At 38.1% G+C, this 23,532-nt stretch overlaps 1 protein-coding gene across 2 annotated transcripts in view; it reads left to right on the forward strand.

The window, feature by feature from the left end:
* Positions 1-23,532, forward strand: part of OSBPL10 (oxysterol binding protein like 10) — a 118,195-nt gene that overhangs the window by 13,852 nt on the left and 80,811 nt on the right. For both annotated transcript variants that reach the window (XM_071735446.1, XM_071735445.1), the window contains exon 2: positions 21,722-21,897. In XM_071735446.1, the coding sequence (XP_071591547.1) occupies positions 21,722-21,897 (176 nt within the window). The remainder of the gene's footprint in view (positions 1-21,721; positions 21,898-23,532) is intronic.

The following is a 23,532-nucleotide window of genomic DNA, read 5'->3' on the forward strand; positions in this document are numbered from 1 at the left end:
GGAGGTTGCTGATAAAACATGTGGGTCATATTTTTCTTTTCTTATTTTCTGTCTCTCTCTCTAGGAGGGCACTTTTATCTACACATGCATTGGAGCTCATTTCAAAGTATCCTCTTTTCCTCCCAAGTCCCAAATTGTGCTGGCTAGGGAAGTTTGGTAATTTTGTCCAAAAGTTAAATCTGTGAAGGGGTGGTGGTTTTGGGACACCTAGCCTGGGGGTGGGGTTCTAGGTGGGTCACTTTGCTCCTAGATGGAAAAAAAAGTATGAGAGACTGAAATTCCAGATATATATATTCCTCAGTTTTCTTCTGTCATTAAATAACTTGTGAACAGGACTCCTAGTTTTGCCCCCAGTAGTTAGATTTGGATAGTAAAAACCCTGGTGAAAATGTAATTTATACTGGGAAAATGATAACTTCACTGATACTCATACTTTTTTTTTTTTAAATTAAGATAACAATTTAGACTGGATAATCATGAAGAAGTATGAGAACAGTTAAATGTGAGTGCAAACAGGAGAATCAGTTGCAGGCAATGAGCAGTCAATAACCTGTTGGTTATGACAGGCTCGTTCAGCTGCTTGGTCCTTCCCAGGAGTTCAGAGGTTCAAATGTCAAGTTTCGTTCTGCAATTTTCCAGTGATGTTCTGCTTTTCCAGCATTTTTGTCCTTGTGTGCCCTGTGTATCTTACAGGGCGCAGGTGGGTGATGGCTGCGTTTTGGGACACTATAGAATTTTGTTGTGGTCTCTGACAGCTGGCATTGACTTCTGCCTGAATCCCTGTTTTGGGGTTCTCACCGAGACGTGGCCTGGATTTCATGTGTGCCTGTGAGCTCAGGCTGGTGTTAGTTGTTGATCTGAAGAATCCTTTCACAGCCCCTGGGCCGAATGGCAAAGCGCAGGTTGCAGGTGTGGCATAGCTTGCTTTATTCAGTGTGGTGGTATGAATGTTGTTGGCCAGAAGACATCCTGTAATACACAGTGGATTTTTGCTGTGCTGTGGACTAAAAGGCTGCAGATAGTTCTAGACAGAGCTCAGGGCTCCCTGTAGCACACAGTGTGGGAAATTATTGGAAGTATCTTCCTGTGCAGCACCTTTTGCAGAAGACTGTGGGAAGCTGGTAGGAGACTTAGGGTGGATGCTCCTTGGGCACGGAGGTTCTGGTGGAAGTTCTTGGGTTCATCTACAAGCCACAGGATATAGCTGGACTTTCTAAGCAGACTGTAGCAGCTTTCAGCTGTTAGCTTCATAACTTGGTTCTTGTTTTTAATATGCTAGTTTTTAAATGGAAGAATTAAAGCCTTGAGGAAGAAGTCTGAAGGAGATGTCAGATACATTCCTGCTCCTTGAGCTGAGCAAGCAGGTTGGCATTTAAGTCTGACACTTTTCTGTAGAATCAGATAAGTGGTATGTATCCATCTCTTCTCCTTCCCATGTTCCTAAGAGTCTCTCTACCCTTCTTTATTTGATCCTTACACTGCAAGTGTAAGGGGAGTAGTGCTGTAGGAGATGGACTGAAGAAAACATTGGAAAGTAAGGAGATCAGATATGACAATGTCACATGTGCTAAAATTTAGAGATGGTTGAACTGTGACCTCATGTTCTGGAGAGGAGGCTAATGACATGAAGCTTTTTTGGGTTTTGTTCCCCTTGAGCTTAGAATTGTTTTCTTTTTTTTCAGAAGTGACATTTGAACTGTTTGACCATAAGGGGCGTGGAATCTGTCTCAAGCAAGGGAGCTGGAAAGCTTAATGGAATTGTCAGTAGTAATAGAGAAAGCAGCTGATACAGGAAAAAATATAGTGCAGTGTCTGGCAGTTTGCACGTTTGGGATGGTGTCAGGACATCAGGAGCAGATGTCTGAGATTGAGAATACCTACTCATGTTGAGATTTAACTTTTGTTAAATGATTCCCTCAACTAGATGTGATTATTGGGATGCTGAATTGCATGCTGTAAAAAGGAAAATACCAGAATTAAGAAACTGCAGCTTAGTTCTGGAAATGTGAAAACTACCTGGATCTCTAATTTTATTATCTCCACTTGTTTCATGCTTATGCATTTTTCTTTTCCTGGTAACACTGTCATCTGTTAGTGTCATCTGGAGTAATTGTGTCTCTTTTGTTTTAAAGAGTATTTTGCATTTATGAGTTGGTTTATTCTGCCCACCACCTTTCTGTATGCATTTGCCAGTGTTAGGCTCAGAGGTTCAGTTAGGCTATGGCATGTTTATACTGCTGAAGGAAGAAAATAAACACCTTATGCCTTGCCCTTCAGGGGAAGTTCTGTTTCTTGACATCCCTGCTACTGAATTTCTTCCTGAAATTCTTTTTCTGCATTGTTTCCCTCTCTCTTATTTCAGGGACTGCATAGTAGGCAAGCTGGGTATTGTACTCCTAACAGCCAGCATGGGGTTTATGAGAGGAGCCTAATGGAATTAATGAAGCACATGAAATTATTGCTGGTGTTTTAGTCTCTTATTTAAGAACTTACCCCTCCAAGTGTATTCAGGTTGCAGGTTTTGGCTTTTTTATGGTCCTTTTTTCATGCTGTCTGCTTGTCAATGCTCAGGATGAAACAAAGAGCAGAGAGGGTGCCTTGTCAAATGCTGCAGTGCAGGAGCAGTGGGAGTCCTGAGGAGGGTGGTGAAAGCAGGTAGTAGGATACCAAAGAGCACTGCAGAGCAGGAGTGACCTTCAAGTGTCAAATCTCTCTTAGAAAGCAGGACTTAGATTCTCTGCTCCCAGAAGTGAGAGTGTAATACTGCTTTACAATGTTTTCTTTTGAGAAATAGAGTAAGTTTTTAGAAATGTCTCAAAAAAAAAAAAAAAAAAAAAAAAAAAAAAAGGCATCTCTGTAGTTCCAGTTTTCAGTTGGGACTAACATTCTTTTGGCATTTTTTCCATCTGTTCTTTTGCTTGAGCATTTCTGATTTTTATTTGGATGTCTCAGATACAAAGAATGAGAGGAGTTGTTTTGTTGGGGAAGGAAGGGAATAATGGTGTATGTTCTGAAGCTCTCAGATCATATCTTGTTTGTTTGAGGCTCTAGATAAGAAAAACTAACTACTAAGGAACAGCATCTATTAAGACTATTTGCAAACACTTGATAACATTTGGAAAAAAAAACTAAAAGGAAATTACAAAGAAGTGGTTAAATAGAGATCTAATTAATGCAGCATTGTTTTTTTCATAATTAGGGACAAGGAAAAATACTAGAAGGAAGAGCTTTTTTTAACTGTACTTGAAGGAAAAAAAATCTGTGTAATTTCTGAAGAGAACTTGGTGCAGTAGAGTAATTTTTCTTGCTTCTGCCTTTTAAAGCTGAAGAATTCTGGCAACTGAAGCATACATACTGCTTGTAACTGCTAGTTGAGGAAATAACTAAGCTATAACAACTTGATCTCTCCTTCTTACAAATCTCCCTGTAGTGTTTCATCATTATAACTATGGAGATTCATGAAGATGTTGGTAATCTGCCTTAAATTTTTAGACAGTAAGAATATGGTTTGGGGTTCTAGGTGGTGCTAGGATATTTTCTTTGTTTAATGAAATCTCTCAACTTGATGTCATTTCCCACCTCATGGAAACATCCTTGTTCTTTTGCTGTATTTAATGCCAGTTTTACCAAAAAGAGGAGAGCACAAACCCGACATAAGAGAATCTATAAAAATTGGAAGTTTGGCTGGAAGCAGACTCTAACAGGTGTTTTATTTGTTTCATTAAGTTGATCCATTGTTCCCTGGTTTGAAACAACCTTCTACACAGGTGATTCTGTTTCATACCATTGTTAAGCTGTGACATCTTTGGCATGTTTAGGAGAAACTGGTTTTGCTATCATGTGCTCAATACTCATGTAATTGTTCATTGCAAAAGTGAAGAATTTACAGTGTTTTGGAAGGTGTCGGTTTGTAGTTTCATAGCTCAGAAATTCATAATTTCTGCTACCAAGGAACTTTTGTTTGTGTGGGAGGGTGGATTAGATCTGCCATTTCTGAATTGCTTTTATAACTAGTGTGATTGTAACTGTAGAAATGGCTGTAGAAATTATGTTAAGCTTTTAAAGAGTTACTAGTGAGTTTGAGCTTTTTTGTAGAGTGGGCTGGTTGCTTTTGTAGTAAGAACTGTGTCAAATTTTATTTAAAAGTACCTATTTGCCAGCTGATCAGTCAATATGACTCTTCTCAGTAGTTTAATAAGATGCAACAAGGGATTTGACAGATACGTATGTAATGTAGGAGGCTTCTGAAAAATTACATTTTTTGTAATTTCAAAATGGAAACTGATGTAGAACTGAGTACTTTAGAAGTTGATTTGTCATGACTGCTGGTGCTCAGTGGAATGAATTGTTCTTATTATCTGTTTTCTTTGACCATCCATCTAAGATTCATATTAGAAAGTAGCTGTTAGTGTGGGAGAGGCTGTCTTTTCAACCTAGCAGAAAGTTGTTGCTCATAATTGCAGAAAAGCTTGCTTTCCAGGTGTTTGGAGTAGTTGAAAGTTGATAATGGGGCAAAAAGTTAAGTTTCTGTGTGTGCTGGACAAGCTGTCAAGTCAGAACTACTGTGTATGATGACTTAGATGTGACCTTGTTGCAGATGAGTGAAATGCACCTCACTCAAAAGAGAGGGGCAGCAATCTACTTTATTGAGGTAACATAATTGACAGAGTTCATGAAATTTGATGGAATTTAACAAAGGTTAATGGTGGCTTCACATGGTTCAGTACGTCTGATGGCAGAGTTCACCTTATCACTGGGTGGAAGAAATATAGAAAGGAAAATTGGGTTAGAATTGAGTTAGAAGGATTCACACAGAGGCTGGGGATGCAAAGAATAACAGGGACACTCCTGTTGAGTCATGAGGTTCAGAGTGAACTCCCTTGCTTTCTAAACTCCTTTGTGAACCTTGATGCAGCTAGGTCAGATTTTTGAGACTTAAGATTTGGACAATGCTTTATGTCTAATGGAATTATTTATACCATGTTTATAATAATATTGAGTAGTTAAGTGATTTAATAATGTTTTATTAGCATTAATTTAACCTGCCATCAGTCACTTGCTGAGGATCTGTCGCAGGTAAGGGATCTTTCTACCCTGAGTAAGGAAGGGTGTCTTAGTCTCAGGTAAGGCATCTCAAACCTTGAGAGGTTTCCTTGCTCAAGGGGAGAGTCACCTAGTGACTGCAATTCAGGGAGAGCTCAAATCAGGCCCATCTTGATGGTAGTAGAGTGAAGTTAGTTGGCTGCTAGTCAACAGCATGGACAAACTAGATGTCCTCACTTTGGTTATCTTGTTCTGTACTTTGGTTATCTTGCATCTTTGGGTTTGGAAACGACCTTTAAAAATATTTTTCTGAGTCACCTTCACTCCCTTGTATGTGAGCCAGGACTTTTCCAGCTTGCAGGCCACAAGACTTGTTGCTCCTTAGCCTGAAGCAAAGTACTGCTAGGGGTCAGGTATATCTTTCGCAGCCCACAGCTGAAAATATTGCCTAGTGGTTTCCATTAAATGCTTATAGCTACAGAGGAAATGGATCTCTTCCCCATTGGATGGATGACTCTGCAAAGTTCCTCTTCTACTGCATGACTGACTTGGCTGCATTATTCTAGAACTCTGGTATTGTATAAGTTATTCTGGGCTGTGGTGCTGACTGCTGCTGCTGGCCAGTGGTGGGAGCAAAGAAATGAAGATGACAGAGCAGTAGTTCTGATGTGACACCAAACAGAGGAAAGCTGGTTGAGCTGAACCAGGTTTTTAAACTGCAAATCATCAGTTATTCCTCCAGAAGAAAGAGTGAGACATTACAACTGATTTTTTCTTTGCCCAGTTATGTGGATGTAGCAGTCTGGGGGAACATTTGCAGTTTATTTTACAACATTGCAGTGTGCTGTGGTATAAACATGCAAGACATTGTACTTCTATTGAAAATAGGTGATTTAGAGATTAAAGGATTCATATCTGATGTTTAACCTTTTTTTTTTTTTTTTTTTTTGATGTACTGGTTATAAAGGAATTCTATGTGTTGAGAAATGTCAGAGCTATTTTATGAGTTTTCTTCAATAATGTAGTTCTGAAGTGGAATTGTTTACATAGAATGAAAACAATTATCAGATGATGTTTGTGCTGATTTCATAAGTCTTCATCCATGGAAGTGCAGTGAATGTAAATTAGGCTAAATATAATTTTTGGAAGGGCTTTAGCTTCCAGAAGAATGTCATGTTCTTTAGAGTCTCATATCAATAACTTGCACAGAATTCAGTATCTCTGACTTCCTTCCAAATAACAATGTTGGAAAAGGAGATTAGGATAGGATGTAAAATTTTACTGCATAGTTAAGAGGAAAAAATGAACATGGCTTATCTCTCTTTGGTGGCCTTTATAATGATTTACTAGTTAAATTGCTTTGCATATTCCAGTTGATGTCTGCTGATATAATTAGCATAAATGTATTTTATGTTTTTTGACCAAGCTCATAAATGATGTCTGAAACAAACTTGTTTGCTTTTGTGGTAGCTTGCACTAACTGCTTTCATGAGACCAGAAGATGAGCCAGTGTTTCACCTTCCTAATTTTGAATAGGGAGACCTTCTCCCAGCTGCTGGTTCTTTCTTTATTTATTTCCACTGCTTAATGAGTTGGTTCCCACTGAGTTTGATGAGCAGTAGAGAGAATTCAAGGGATGGGTTGTGAACGTGCAGCAGGAAAGGAAGGAAGGAAGAGGAGTGGTGGTGCGCCCTAGGTTTGGGTGATGTTTTACAAGCAGCTGAGTTTTAGACATGAGGTGAGGGTGACTGGACTGTGTTTTGTGAAGAAAATCAAAGATACATAAATGCAACCTGCACTTGGCAGTGAACCTAACACACCAGTTTCTGAGGGAGAGTGAAGTGATAATTTGTGTCTGTCACTGAGGCCCATTTCTGATCAATTTCCCACTCATGCTTCTTCCTCAGTGATTTAACTGTTACAGTAGAGTTTTTGACTCAATGCATTTACCTGCTGTTGTTCATAATGTGGTGTAGTGTTATACAATCATCTGCCACCAGTCCATCAGTTTGGGTTTGGACTTTGGTTGGGCTTGCTCCTCTGTGATGATTTCTGGCAATGAAGTGGAGGGGAGCAGACAACGGGAAGATACAAACAAGTTGCAAACAGCTTCTTCTGCCACAGCATGCATTAGTGGCACTTTGATTTGGAGCCTGCAGGTATTTAGTAAGAAATGACTTTTCATATTTTTAAAATGTTACCTCTTTGACATTTTCCAATATTTGGAATGAAAAAAGAAAAATGCTCTGAGAAAGCACACAGAGAGAAGATGGAATGCTTTTGCAGGCTGATTTAGATTCCTGTGTAATTTTGAGTATTTCCCTGCTTGCTCTTCACGAATGAATTTTTATTAACTTTCATTTGTTTAATGTCTTGTGGTAGTGTTTCTGGCACATTACTTTTCCAGAAAGAAAAGGGAAAGCTGGAACTCATATCCTGAGGCTGATATGACCGGAGGAGAGAATTCTAGGTGTCTGTCATGCATCAAAAAGGAATGAAGCAGGTGCTTTTTTTTGCCTGCTGGTCACCATAAAACATAGCAGTAGTGATAGACCTAGATCTCTACACAGCATGCCTGGGAGTGTTGAATGTACAGAATTTAGTAGATTTACATTTTCACTTGTAGGTTTACATTTTCCATAAATACATGTTTTTATATTATATTAGCAGGTGGTATAATGAAAGTCAAGAATATGGCATAAGAGAAAATTGAATGCAAAAAAAATGTACTACGGTTATTCATCTTTAACTGAAAAATAAACCCCCAAAATTCTGACAGCACACCATAAGTTATGATACCTAGTAGTACTGGAAATAAGAAAGACCGAATGAGAATAACAGAAGCATCAGAATTATTTTCTACAGTTTTATCCCTCCTGATAAATACAGTAAAGTGCTATGTCGTTAAAATAGCCCTCAAGGGTTATGGTTTAATGGGGTTTCTTGAACTGCATTAAAAGCATGTTGTCAACAAAAAGGGAGCATCTGCCTTTCATGTTCCTCACTGCTCTTCACTCCTCCTTTTTCGTTACTTTGTCCTGTTGGTCAGATGGAAGCGGCATTCAGCTCACTAAAATGATGGAAGATAGGAAGATAAACTGAACCAAGAAAGATGAAAGTTTTAAGATGAGTACATATCAGATGTTAGTATCTTTCTTGTTAGGTACTCCAGCTTGAAAGTACGCAGGTTACATCTTTCCTGCTTCCTGTATGTTCTTGCTTAGTCTGTTGAAACTACACAGCACTGAGGAGAAAGTGTAATACTCTTTGTAGCTTAAGAGAGTGATATGAATGTGCTGTCAAAGTGTGGTCTGATGCTGGTTTTTCTGTCAGTCACCTTAATAATCCTTGAAAGGAGTAACCAACTAATTCTTTTCTTTAAGGCTATGTTCAAGATGTGAGAAGTAGGAATAAAACCAATCTTCACTATCCTGATAATGAGCTTATAGTATGTACAGTCCAGTGCAGGAGAGTGTTTTGCTCTGGATGAAGTTTGGAGGTCTTGCTAGTAAGGTGTTTATTGTTGATTGTAATGTCAAACAATTCTTCAGATTCCTGTGTACTTAATTTTAGGTAAACTTACTGAAAACCTTTTGGCACATCCTATTGCAAAACTGTACTGCTTGTCTATTCCTTCATCCTACCATTTCACTTCCTTTGTTGGTTGTCCCTTTCCTGTTGGTAGCAGAGTGGTCATAGTAAAACTGAGGTTCTGTCTTCACAAACTGTGACAGGCAGACTGTGCTAAATATTTTTCAGCAACATTTTTCTATTGAAAACTTTCAGCTTGGTGTCATCTTTTTGTTAAGGGAGTTTATGAATCCTATCTAGCCTTCTATATTTCATATTTAATAATTAAAAATTAAGGTGTCATGATTTAACACTGGGCTGGCAATTAACCAAATGCCAGATTCTATCCATTAATCCTCCTCCCTGATAAAGAAAGGAGAGACAGTAAAAGAGAGGGATGTGCAGGTTGGAAACTAAACTACACAGCTTTATTGAGACAGTAATGATAAAAAAGGAAAAATTATTAAATATATTCAAATATATAGGGAAAATAATACCACGTTCTTCCCGCCTTTCCCCCAGTAACTCTCACGTCACCACTGAGGCTGCAGGGCAGCCCTGGGAAAGTCCAGGCTGGACTCCTGGGGTCAGCAGCAGTTGGGACCTGGAGGCAGGAACACACAGATATGGGCTGGCACGGATCAGGACCCCAGGCAGAGGAACAGATGGAATCCTCCCAGGATGCTCGAGCAAACAGGGACAGGCGAAGAAGGGTGAAGGTGAAGTAGTTTGACCCATGTGATCCCTGAAATTTATAATGAGTATGATGTGTATGGGATGGAATACTCTGTTTGGTCAATTTTGGTCACCTGTCTTGTCCACTCCTCCCTAAAGGAGGGTTGCAGGTGTGACCCCTTTACTCCCTTTCTCTTTTTTGAGAGCACAAGACGTTCCCCAGAACTTAGCAGTGTCCTTGGTTCTGCATACCATTCTCCAGCCATTACTATAAATATCAAGCATTATCAGTCCTTGAAGCAGACACTGACTGAGAAACTTGTGTTAACTTCAGCAAGTGCAGCTACTTACAAGAGACTTAGCTGAAAGGAAAATTACAAGACAGATAATTAGCTCTATCCTGGCCCGAACCAGGACAGAAGGAAAAGCTAAGTAACAGTGAAGACAGTTTTGTGCTTCAGGTATTTTGTTCAATAATTGCTATACAAAGAATAGTGCAGATTTTATAGCATAGAATTTATTATTGAGTTATATGACTTAAGATACACTTCCTGTGACTTGAGGTTTTTTTACAATCTGTCTTAAAGCAACTTTGGTTTCCAGTAAGCAGTGAAAATGAATTGGAAAGAATTCTAATGGCCAATTTGCTTGCATTGACATTTACTCTTTTTTTATTTATATGCAGGTCAACTCTGAAGTTCCCTGACTTAGCACTGCAGGCTGTTACTGTTGCTTATGGGACCATATTCACCTGTGAGAGACTCATTAGGGTTCACCTAGACAGATAATTTCCCTGGCTTTTAACTTGGAGACAGCAGCCCGAATCCTTCAGGTTGAGATAACAGACGCCTTTTGTCTTTGTAATTGTCTCAAGATATGACTGGAAACTCCTAAGTTCTGTTCTCTCACTGTTAAATTGAGCAAAAAGCAGCACTTAAAGCAGCTGAACTGTTCTACAGCTACTCTAATTGAAGCTAGAATAGTCCTGTAATTTGAGCTACTTGTGTTTGCAGTCTGTTTGCCAGTCTGATTACCTGCATAGTGTGCCTGATATTCCCCTCCTGGAGGTGTTTGGGCCGTCCCTTGTCTTATTATCCAGCAGTCACCTCTTCCTTAGCCTCAGCACTCATGCTGTTGTTCAGGGTCACTCCCTGTGCCTTTGTTATTTGTTTCATTAATATTTCAGTCCCTGAAAGTATATTATCTCCAAGTGAAATCTGAACTAACATCAAGTCTGGCATAAAAACTCAGGATCATATTTGTTGTCTCATAGCTGAGTGCTTTTTTGTATACAGGCTGTAATTTTTGGCAGCAAAAAAGAGGTCTGAAAATCTGCAGACGCTTGATGTATGAAGGTTCATCTCCTGGACTGACCATAGTATCCAGTAACAGTAGTGCAGGGCTGAGTTAGGGTTATTTCTTACCAGTCAGGAACACAGGTTGTTGGAGAAGAGGGAGGAAGGGTTGGGAGGCATAAGTCAGAGAAACATAAACCAACTTCACCTCTGCAAATAAGGGTTTGGTTTATCACTGATATACTGGAAAGAGGGAAGTGATATGAAAGGTTAGGGTGGGGTTAGTGGAAGATACTCCTAGGCAGGGGGTGTGTACGTGTGGTTATTAGTTCCTTCCTAAATTTCTAGTCTAAAGCCTAAATTTCTAGTAATAATATCCATCTTTCTTAAGGCATTTCAGAGAACAGGCTCTAGTTGCTGAAAGTGAAGGAGAGGGGTATGGGGGCATTTCTAATTAATAGATGTTTTTTTGTTTGGTAGCCCCTTCCAGGCGTGTGTATGTTTGAGATTGCTGAAATTTAGTGACTGCAAATTGCAGAGAATTTGGATTATGGATGATAGTATTTTGAGATGAAGTTTTGATTTAAAGCCATCTGAGTTACACAAATTCAGTGGGATGTGGTTTTCTTTAAACTGTTGCATGGTAGTGCTGATACGAAACCAGCAATTCCAGGCTCCCTATGAGTGTGTTATTGGAGAATTATTTTAGGTGACTGAAATTTGCTACTCTCTCATTATGAGAACCAGGCTGTCAAATGTTTATATTTGATTGATTTATGGATGGTGTAATAACAAGTACTGAAAAATCAAAGTAAAGCCCCATCTTTTCAGTTTGTGAAGTCTTCTGCAGAAGATGGCCAAGTAGCAGACAGAAATATCTAGAAAATACTGTCCTTCATCAAATCTCACTTCATTATTGTTCTGTCTCCATATGTGACTTCCCTGGAAATGCATCCTTTGTGTCTGTGTGTGCCTGCTTTAACTCTACTTGAAGTAGAGATCATTGAAAGAATAATATACAATAGTGGCAGTCACTGCTGGACTCGGTGTTCTGAGCAGCTGTGTTCCCATTCAATGTTGCCTTCTTTTTGATTACTTCCCTTCAAATAGGTCTGTGGGATGCTTACATTCTGAGAAAACCAGCCATAGTGTGTTTAATTTTGTGGAAGAGCCTTTGGTTCAGCATTTCAGGGTTCTGAATTTATTTGGCTTGTTGGAGAAGTGTATTTTTTATATATTATGCCATCTGCTAAGGTGTTTATTTCATACTGCAAGCACTTTGTGAAAGGTGAGTTGATGCTATTTTTGATGTGAAGTGTGCTTGCTGAAGCTGTCAAATCTCATGGAACCTGTTGCAGAAAGTTTCAAGCAAAAAAGTGGTGTTCTTATGAAAGGTCAAATATTACTGTATCACTTAGAATTTTGATGCTACAGTAGTGAAAGGAAATGGATTAGTTTTTCTCATATACTTATTACTTCTCACCTAGTTTGCTTATAGGTTCTCCTAACAGTTGTATCTCTGGATAGATTTAAGGTGCCATCCAACTAGAATAATCCTTGACTAAGTAAAAGTACATGCATTCTACTCATTTGCATCCTCCTGGGATGACTAGGTGAAATCTAAACATTATAATGTAAACCCCACTTTAGCTAGATTTTGAGAAAACAAAAAATTAGTGTCTTGATTTCTGATAGCTGCCATGTTAATTGGTAAGGTTTGGTGTTTTGTTTTTGTTTTCTTGCTAGTTAGGACAGATCAATACTGCATAAAGACTTGGAGCAGAGCAGCAGTTGTCCAAACAGGCTCCACTGCTGGTCTCTGTAATTTTGCTTTCTCAAAGGGCAAAAAAAGATGGATGCAAAATGACTGTCCTGTGGACCTGGCTTCTGTAAGAACCAGTTTAGCAGGAGAGTCCTCTGTCATACAGATCACTGCCTTCTCCTCAGGTGTGGAATGGAACTGCTGTGTGTAACTAGTTGCCTCTTGTAACTTACCTGTATTTTGCTGTATAATCACACAGAAATATGTCTTTCTAAAGTCCTTTAATCACAGGCAAATTATTTTTATTTATATATATATATATATATACACACATACATACATACATTTATATATATACATATAGATGTATAAATATATTTTCCTATTTGGGAAGTCTGTATTTAATCTGTGATTTCAATGGAGCTGGATAATAGCTGCCAAAATTAAAATTCCTTTTATTCCCCCCATTATGTTAGTGCTAGCCTTTCCTCTCTGATCCAGCTCCAACAAAAGTTGGAGACTGCTTAGCTATTTAGTAGCAGTGAATAAAAAGACCACATAAAAAGGAAGGTAGCAGGGACTACTACATGACACAAAGAAGCATTGGTCAGACAGCAGGTTTGATGGGCTGTGAGCAATAAGTGCTGTTTATGGTGTCAATCTCAACTGTATATCTTTTATTTATGTGTTTGCCCCTAAATTGCAGTTCTCACTCCTCAATTTGGCCATAATATGCTAAAGCAGAGATTAGTGTGATGAATGAACATTTCCACAAATCCACATGAATCTAAGCCCGATGGGTAAAAGTGGATGCATTATTTTAAAGCCTGTTTTTCCTTCTCAATCTTACAAAGCAATGCCTAAGCAACTCTCTTTGAAATTAGCAAACTAGTACTAATATTTATCCTTACCTAAATTTGGCCAGCATGTCTGTTGCTGACTGTATAGATTTTCAGACCATTTGAAGCAATTGACATGGCAAGCAGAAGTTGATGAACTGATGAGCTGGTCAGCAGCAATTGTAGCATCTGCAGATGTTGAGAAAGAACTGACATTTTAGTTCATTAAGCACTCTTGCTTGCAAACTTAAAGATTGATGGGGACTTGACAAAACAGGAAAGGAAATGTCTCCTAAAATTTTATCTGTGGGAGAGTTCTGTGGATGTTGAAATCATGAAGGGCATGATAATCACAAACAAGTCATCCATCTATTACTGTGGATACTACTTCCTTTATTTGTTATCTCACATTTCAGATGTGGAATACTTCTAAAACTGTCCAACAAATTGTAGCTCAGCTTGACTGTTGTGCAGTTCAATAATACAGAGAAATTACTGTTTTAAAAATCCAGTTTTCTTTCATAGAATCATAGAATCATAGAATTGTCTGGGTTGGAAGGGACCTCAGAGATCATCAAGTCCAACCCTTCAGAGGTGCTCTAAGTCAGTAAAGCTTTTAATGACTACTGCAGTTCTTTTGTTTTTTATGTAAGAAAAAGATAAATTGAGGAGCCTCAATGAATTAAGGATGTTAAACAGTTACTGAAACGTGAGCATATTCTTCCAAGCTGTTGTCTTTAAATGACAACTTCAGAGATGATTTTTAATAATCAAGTCATTGACTGTCAAATATGTATGTCATGTTTTATCTTTATTGGCATGAATAATTCCATTAATCTTATGGCTCAAGGTAAAAGAGAAAAAAAAGAATTCAGCATTTGCATAAAATGTCATTTCCAAGATGGCCTTATAAGATACAGCTTCCTAAAAATGAACTATTTCTGTGTGACATCTCATTCAATTACTGGGATCATAAACTTTGCTTTTCTTTGACACATTTATTTCCTAAGCTATAATTCCTTTCTATTTCTTTTTAAACTACAATTAAAACAAACCAAAACAAAAAGGGAAGAGAACTATAGAATAGTTTGATTCCATCTTGAAAACGTCCTCCTTTTGAGGATCATCACTGGAGAATGCACCCTGGAAGTTAATGGAGGAACACTGGAATGAAGTGAAAGGAAACAGGTGTTTTAAAACTCAGAAATGTTGAGAAGGTAGTGAAATGCTTCTGTTGGTGAGCTGCTTCTGTTTTTGGGCTCATACGATGCTGAAATGTGTATTGGAGCATGGTTTTTGTCACATTGTCTGGAATAATAAATTTCAGCAGTGTGAGAAGGGGAAATAATGTATTGTTGCTTTTCTAATATGGGAAGAAGGTGAAGCTCCAATCAAAGTTTTAAGTCAGAGAAGACCTTGTGTTCTTTCAAATGAATGTATTTTATGTAAAAAATTGCATTTTTGTGGTTAAAGGAAAAGAAAAAGTAGATAATGAAGTATATATTGAGAAATTGGTATAGGAGAAAAGGAGTCTAATGAAGACCTTAAGTGGTGTTTACAGAAGAAAACTCATCTGCCTATCATCGAGGAAGTAACTGGGAAAAAAAAAATTCTAAACAGCTGAAACCAGGGGAAGCCTGCTGTAGAAACTTAGTATACCTCTCCATCCAGAGGCAGTTGCTGTGTTAAGTCATCGTATCATGAAAACCATTTTATTGCTTGGAGATTATGGAAGATTTTTTTCTGTAGTCAAAGGGTTTGTCTGTGCTACTGTGCAGTATTTTGGTATCCATACCAATTTTAAACAGATGAGCTCTGAGACCCAGACCAACTGAGAAGCATAGATTCCCATGTAGGCTAGTTTATGAATCCAAGGAAGTAATTAATACAATTCTGATTTCTAGAAGAGATTTTTAAGTAGATTGAGTCCATAATTGAAGATTTGACTGGGATTGCAGTTGTCCAGTTGCCAAAGTCTTCTTCAAACCCTCTATCACATTATGAATTCAAATCTGATCCAGAAAACTGACTGAATGGGGAAGAAGAGTGTGGGGAGAATTCAAATCACTAGGTGCATCCCAGAGTCCTGAGGGAGTTGGTTGATGTAGTTGCCAAGCCACTCCTCATGATACTTGGAAGGTCATGGCAGTCAAGGGAAGTCCCTGGTGACTGGGAAAGATAACACCCATTTTTAAGAAGGGTAGAAAGGAAGACCCTGGGAACTACTGACCTGTCAGCCTCACCTCTGTTCCTGGGAAGATCACAGAACAGATCCTCCTAGAATCTTTGATAAGGCACGTGGAGGACAGGGAGGTGATTTGAGATAGCCAGCATGGCTTTAGTAAGGGCAGGTCCTGCCTGACCAACCTCGTGGCTTTTTGCTATGAAGTAACTACATCAGTGGTCAAAGGAAGGGCAGTGGACATCTATCTGGACTTCTGCAAAGGCCTTGATATCATCCCCCACAGTATCCTTCTTGAATTTGGAATGATACAGATTTGATGGGTGGACTGTTTGGTGAACAAGAAATTGGCTGGATGGTTGCATTCAGAGGGTTGTGATCCATAGCTCAATGTCCAGTTGAAGAGGGGTGACAGGTGGTGTCCCTCAGGGGTCAGTACTGGGATTGATTCTGTTTAATATCTTCATCAGTGGTGTTGACAGTGGGATCGAGTGCACCTTCAGCAAGTTTGCAGATGACACCAAGCTGAATGGTGCTGTTGATAAGCCAGAGGGATGGGATGTTATACAGAGACATCTGGACAAGCTGGAGAAGTGGGCCCATGTGAACCTCATGAGGTTCAACAAGGCAAGGTCCTGCACCTGGGTTGGGGCAATTCCCTGTATCAGTCCAGTCTGGGGGATGATGTGGCAGAGAGCAGCCCTGTGGAAAAAGACTTGGGGTACTGGTGGATGAAAAGTGGGTTATAAGCCAACAATGCATGATTGCTGCCCAGAGGGGCAATCACATCCTGAGCTGCTTCAGAAGAAGCTTGGCCAGCAGATGGAGAGGTGAGTCTACCCCTCTGTTCTGCTGAAACCTCATCTGGAGTGTCCAGTTTTGGAGCCCTCAGCACAAGAAGGACATGGCCCTGTTGCAGTGAGTCCAGAGGAGGGTCACAAAGATGATCAGAGGTCTGGAACACCTCTTTTACAGAGACAGGCTGAGAGCACTGGGGTTGCTTAGCTGGAGAGAAGGCTTCAGAGACCTGATAGCAGCCTTCTGGTATCTGAAGGGGACCTACAGGAAAGTTGAGGAGGGACTGTTTACAAGGGCATGTAAGAGACAGGATGATGGGCAAGGGTCTTAAACTAGCACAAGGTAGATACAGATTGGATACTAGGAAGAATCATAGAATCATCAAATGGTTTGGGTTGGAAGGGACCTTAAAACTCATCCAGTTCCAAGCCCCCCACATGGACAGGAACACCTCCACCAGACCAGGTTGCTCAAAGCCCCATCCAACCTGGCCTTGAACACTTCCAGGGAGAGGGCAGCCACAACTTCCCTGAGCAACCTGTGCCAGTGCCTCACCATCTTCAAAAAGAAGTTCTTTACTATGAAGTTCAAAAAGTAATGTTCAAAAGAAATAAAAAAAGTAAAAGTAAAAAAAAAAAAAGTAAAAAAAAAAGTAAAAAAGTAAAGTTCATAAAGAAGTACTTTACTGTGAGGGTGGTGAGACACTGGAACTGGTGGCCAAGAGGTGTGGGAGGCCTCATCCCTGGAGACATTCAGGGTCAGGCTTGACAGGGCTCTGAGCAACCTGATGTGATTAAAGCTGTCCCTGCTCATTCCAGAGGGGTTGGACTCAATGACCCAAAGCATTTTATGATATTATGAAGAAATTATGCAATGGTAAGATTTGGCAGTCCAACCTTGAGAACTTCTTGGAAATACAGAGTACTTAAAACTTAACTCTCAGATGGTTGGTTTCTGAAATGTGTTCAGAATAAGAGGAGAAAATAAGGAAGTTTTATTTTAAGAGGGTTTGGGTTTTGTTTTATTTTGGTTTTTTACTGGGCCATACCTTTGGATACATTGCCAACTTGGATCTGAGCCTGAGGAGTGAGCAGTGCACCATGTAATAGGTGTGCAGTTGAATGTTCAAATGCCTAGAAAAGTTTAGATTTTTTAATAGGGTTTTTTTTGTTTGTTTTTTTAAGCATGCATTTCCATTGCAGAATATGGAAATGCTTAAATTGACTGGAAACAGGAAAATTAAAGTTCTTAAATCTAGTGATGTGAGTAAATTATGTGGAAAATGTTCATATAGTATGTTTCTGATATTTTTGAGTGCTTTTGAAAATTATTTTGGGTTTTAGTTTATTTTATTGCCTCAAACTGGGATAATGTTGGAAATGTCAGTTTTTCTCGTGGAAGAGCTGTAGAGCTGCTCGTCCTTGTTCTTAAGTTCTGGTGGTGGTCTACTATACTATCAGCATTTCATCACTTTTTAAACCACATTTACTGCTTTTCTTAATTCCTTCTTGAATGAGGGACAAAAAATAAATTATGATCTATAACATTATGATCTATGGTCTATAACAAAATATAGTTATATATATAGTTTATAATGTAGTTATAATAACTGTGTATTTAACATACAATTATAATAATTGCAATATATAATAATTATTACTATAATAACTGTTCATACCAGTGAATGCAAAATCTAGTTGAAATAGTTTATTGGTAGAGTGTCTGCAGCTTTCTGTTTCACTCCAAGAATTCAGAAGGCAACATAACTGCACTTCCTAATGTATCATACAAATTCAACCATTCAACCTGACTTTTTTTTTTTTTTTTGGCTGTCAAGCTGAGTTGAAATAGAAATGAAAAATGATGATTGTTTAATTAAGACACGTAATTAGAGGCTTCATAGAATTTAAGATTTATTCTGAGGGAACACATTTTGAAATAAAGGAAGTAAAATAGGAGTACCACCAGGCTACATTAGTAAACTGATGATTAATATAAAAAATATGGTAGAGTCAACTGTTTGGGGTGTGTGTATTAGTTATATATTTTTTAAAATTTTTTTTTTTTGGTCTGTTTGGGACTGGTTAGGATTTGGTTGTGCTTGTGCTTATTTTTGTGTTGTCTTTTTCGTTGGGTGGTGGTTGGTTGTGGTTGGTGGTTTTTTTTTTTGTTGATAGGCTTTTTGTTTTGCTTGGTTTTGTTCTGTTTTTGATGGTTTTTGTTTTTTATTGGGGGTTGCTGAATTTTGGTTGTGCTTATTTTTGTGGTCTTGTTTATTTTGGTTATTGTTTCTGTCTTTGTTTTCCTGTTTATTTTGCTTTTTGTTTTCCTGTGTTTGGTTGGTTTTGTTTGTTTTTTAATTTTTGTTTTGTTTGTGGTGGTTGTTGGGTGGTGGTTTGTTTTTTTTTTTTGTTTGGTTTTTGATTTTTTGTTTGTCATGGGTTTTATTTGGCTTAGCTTTTTTAGTTTTGTTGTTTGTTTCTTGTTGGTTATTTGGTTAATGTTGGGTGGTGTTGTTGGTTCTCTGCTATAGTTGGTTGTTTGGTTTTGGGTTTTTTTTTTCTGTTGTGTTTAAATCTGTTAAAGGGGCAGTTTTCTAGCTGATCATTAGAATGCCTGTTTTATTAATGTTAATTTAAAACCCCAGCAAAATTATGATTTTTGTCCAATTTTGGAATAAAAAAAATTTAGCTGTTTTGGAAGCCTCTCATAACAGTTTCTTGATAATTTCTGTATGCCACTAATTGTATGTCTAGAATGATAAAACTTCACCCTGCTGCCTCCTATCTGACTGTTCTCTAAAGAGTGTGCTGGTTTGCATCGATGTTAATCTGGAAATTATTAAAGAAATTTGACATCATGGGTAAATGTGTGCTCTGTGAGTAAGGTCAGTAAAATAAAACAGGACAAGGTATAAGATTAACCAGTTCTAGAGAGATCAGTGCTTCTATTTCCCTGGTTGCAGAGCAAATGACTTTTGTTACAAAAGCTTAAAGATAGCCCTGTCCTTTTGATACGGTTACATGGGGCTTCTAAAATGGGACACCTATCATTCTCTCACTTCTGTTCTGCTTTACACACACACACATATTTTTATATATATATATATCTCAATAAAAATGTATCTTTCCATTTTTAGTTAATGAAAAAATCTGGTCTACATTTCTTCTGGTTTCTTTTATGATGACCTGACCTGGATAGTGACTTGGTCTGTGGATGCAAGAAAAAGTTTTTGAAGGTTCCTTCTTTTTCTTCTGTTCCTGTTCCTCCACCTTCTTTGTATGAAGTCTTGCTCTGCTTGATTTTTCCTTATTCTTTCTCCTGGCTTTTCCTGTCCTTTTAGCAGCTTTTAAAATGCATCATCACCCCTCTTCTCTTGTGAGACTGTAGCTGCCTGTGCAGTTTACTTCTCTTCATCTTTTCTTGCAATGCCACTTTGTGAAGGGTGTAGAGGGAAATTGTGCATCGAACTGTAACTCTTGAAATGCAGTGTGATAGGAACAATGTCATGGCCAGAATGCCTCTGAAAAGTTCACGAGCTCTCCAGAGTCACAGAAAAGCTGTTTTTTGTTGGGCATTTGGGTCTTGCGTTTCTGTAGATAATTCTCTTAAGACTTCCAAAGCTGGCAAACCTTGTGTGGCTGGTTCATGTGGCACAAGAAGGAAGGTAGCATACTTGAAGATGGAATGCTAAGGCTTTCCAGAGCTGGTTACATCTTCTTTCTTAAATTACTGCTGGAGTTTTACTGGAAACATATTGTATGCTTTTAGAGGCAGCTAAGTGTCACAAGCACTGAAAACTGAAGGTACAAGGCCATGATAACTCTCTGTTTTACCAAGACTATACATAAAATAGGTTAATGGTTGGCTAGAAGGTCAAAGTAATGCTACTGCTGTAGCTGTGAGCACAAGGATGTGGAAAGATGCTGTCTTTGCACATGTGGATTTGCAGAAGTTGCTGTTCTGGGATGTCATTATGCTGTAAAAAGGTGTATTCTATACTTGAGTGGCTGGTTACTGTCCCTGGGATAGTTTTATGGCAATGCAAAAGCCCTTTTTCGTGGAGCTTACAGTCATTCTGGGAGTGCTTTGCTGGTCTAGCATGCGAAGGTTTCTGAGCTGAAGTGCTCATAGTGTTTATCTAACTTAATAGATTCTGTTCTAATAGACTCAGAGGAACTTTTCTTCTGAATTCTTTGGTCTTGATAGGAAAGATAAAGTTTCTTGCAGCTTTTTTTTTTTTTTCTTTCCTTTTTAATTTTATATTTTTATTTAGTTATTTTTTAGCTGCTGTTCCTCTTTTTGTTTATTTGTAACCTTGCAGTAACCTTGAAACAAAGTATTGACACGAGCAAATCTGGGACATAAAAAAACCATAGAAGTTTGAATACTCACTGTTTCTGAATACACAAATTCATATGACCTATAGTAATCCTGTCTAGAGGAACAGCAGCAAATAGTATGCATTCCAAATGCCCAGATTAGTGCTATTAGCCAGGTTGTTAGGGCTGGGTTTTTTCAGTAGATGATAAGAGGATAACCTGCATTTGTGTGATCTGCACTCTGGTCTGTGGCAAGTCCTCACAAACTGTTCTTCATGTGAGCCAGGAGGTTGCTGCCCGTCCCCTTTTGGCAAGGAGTTAAATAGTTATTCTGTGTAGTAGCACTGGTCATTTCCACAAGGAAATGGAATTTAAGATCTGTGCTATTGTGAAAGATTGATTTATTTGGAAAAAAATAAATTCCTGAAACTGACACACTAAGTTCCATACATTTTCACTTTCATTTAGTGCACTTGGACAGTGCAGTTTGTTTTAATTTGTATGATCTTGAAATCCTAGTAGTTGGTTTATTGTGGAATGGCTTTGTTTATCCAGACTTTTTTTTTAATCTTTGTGGTTGCTGGATTTTCACTGGCTGAGTGTTTCCTGATCATAAGTATATGATCATCAGTAAATTTTTTTTCCTTATTAGAATTTGTTAGCAGAGTGACCTAATAGAATTTAGACTTTACTTTTCTCTGCTTCTTACTGTTTTGTTTTCCATGAGTGTTGATAGTGCCTACCCAATATTTATTTGGAACCGAATGTTCAATTTCCTTGGCCAGTTTTCAAAATTACACTCAACATCTGTAGGTAAAATATTACCACAAAGAGGAAAATACCCCAGTGCCTTTAATTGAGCTCATCCCTCTCCAAATCAGTGTCACCTGTTCACAAGAATAGTTAAATGGGGAGTCAGCTTGTCTTTCAAGATTATAAATGGAAAAAAAAATGGAGCAGCAGTGTCATACTTACCATTTCCTTGCTTTAATGTTATGAGTGTGAACCTCACAGTTACTCTGAAAGAAACATAAGAGAATAGCTCCCACATACCCTTAAACAGAGGTAATGATTGAAATAACAGTACCTTATAAAGTTGATTTATGAAAAAAACTTACTTTAACCTAATTTTTTTGTTTGCAATCTTGATTTAAGATCAACCTGTGCTCTTCTTTAAGTAAATGTTAAAAACCTCTTTAGCAGAAACACTATACCATTGCAATTTCTTTCAACAGGTACTTTGTGCTGGACTTTGAGACGGGGATTCTGCAGTATTATGTGAATGAACAAAGTAAAAACCAGAAGCCACGGGGAACCTTGTCTTTAGCTGGAGCTATAATATCTCCCAGTGATGAAGTGCCACACATGTTGGTGGTCTACTCTGCCAATGGAGAGATGTATAAATTGAGAGGTAAGGTGCTGCTTAGACTGCCAGCTGAGTTTTTTCTCTCATTCCTACTTCTGTGCCTCTTCTCTCTTGCCTCATTTCTCTTTTACTTCCTAAGCTGTCAAAAAGTAGTGGTTTTACAGCTATGTTGTTACATACTCTATTAGAAAACACAGTGGAACATTAATCTGGAGTTAAATATGTGTGGATTCACAATTTACAACGACTTTCAGGGTTGGAAGATGCCTCAAAATGCCTTCTAAAAGCTGTTACTTTGGCATTTTGGTTTTACAGTATATCTCATTTACTTAGAAAGGAAGAAAAGGCTGCTTTCATGGCTGTCCACAGCACAGCCTTTCATTTCTTGTATTGTTCTTCCTTACCACCATCCTGCAGATAATGTGCAGTTATGAATATGCTGCTGAGCCAGAGAAAGAAAAAAGTCACAGTGAAAGACTGTTAAGATACTCTTGTTCTTTTTAGTCCTGGAATAATTAGATGCATCTTTAAGATAAAATTTTGCTTTCCCTTGCTTCTGAATGTAAGAAAGAAAATATATGGTATGTAAGAGTTACTTTAGAATAGTTAAAAAAAAAAAAAAAAAGAGAACCAGACCAATTTGGCCACATTTTATCTGTTGGCTAGCAGGGCAGAGTATGCAGGACTCCAGGACTCCCCTGTGGTACAATGTGATTTATTTATATTTTATTTTATATGTAGAACTTAGAGAAGAACAGAAAGGGTTTCTGTTACAAGATTTGGAATTTGGACAGCTAGAAGTCATGAGCACTTGTGGTTTTGTTGTACTTTTCCAGTCACTTGAGATTATCAAATTATCAACACAAAATATGCTGCTTTTAATTCAGTGAGATCTAGGAATTTGCTTCAAAACAGCAAATGATTTTAATGCTGAGCCAGTAAGCACTGAGATTCTTAATAGCAGAGGAAGTAAGAGAAAATATTTTAGATTATCCAGTTTGTTGGTATTCTTAGTTAGGAATACTGTAGTAGTGTGGGTTGTTTTTTTGCTTTTTTTTTTTTTTTTTTTTTTTTTTTTTTAATTATTATTAAAAAACCCCACAACCAGATCTATCTCCTAAAGATACCTATTGGTGTTACACAAGAGCCACCAGAGCCACTGCAGACAGTCTTTTCAATAATTTTTAGAGCTGTTTTTTGAAGTTGTATGGGGGAAAATTTTGCTTTTTCATTCTTGTCTCTTTAAGTTGCGTGCGAATGACACAGGTTTAAAGAGATTTGTCTGAACTACATTGAAACAGAAGTACTCAAGTATCTGGGGAACTGGTAGCTTGTCTGGTAGCTGATTGACAGCCTGAGTGTAGAGGTTTCATCAATTTCAATGTTACAGTGGGGCCCTTATCCTTCAAAGAGAGAGATGAGTGAAGCAAAAGCGGATTACATTTTAAAAAAAAAATTAATCTTGAGGTAATTCTGCTTTTAATAACACTTGAAGGAGCTAAGCTAGTAAGTTCTCTTCAGTTATCTCTTCCAACTGACCACACTATCTTAAGTTGAGGTTTAGATGTGTTGTACTGATGAACTTATATATACTTAAGTAGTGTAAGTGAGAATCTATAGTATATCCTAACCAAGAAATAATTTCCTCCCTGTCCCCTTTATGTTTTGTAATACAAAAAA

This window comes from Heliangelus exortis, chromosome 2 (genome assembly GCF_036169615.1).
Source record: "Heliangelus exortis chromosome 2, bHelExo1.hap1, whole genome shotgun sequence".
In the NCBI taxonomy this organism is placed as follows: domain Eukaryota; kingdom Metazoa; phylum Chordata; class Aves; order Apodiformes; family Trochilidae; genus Heliangelus; species Heliangelus exortis.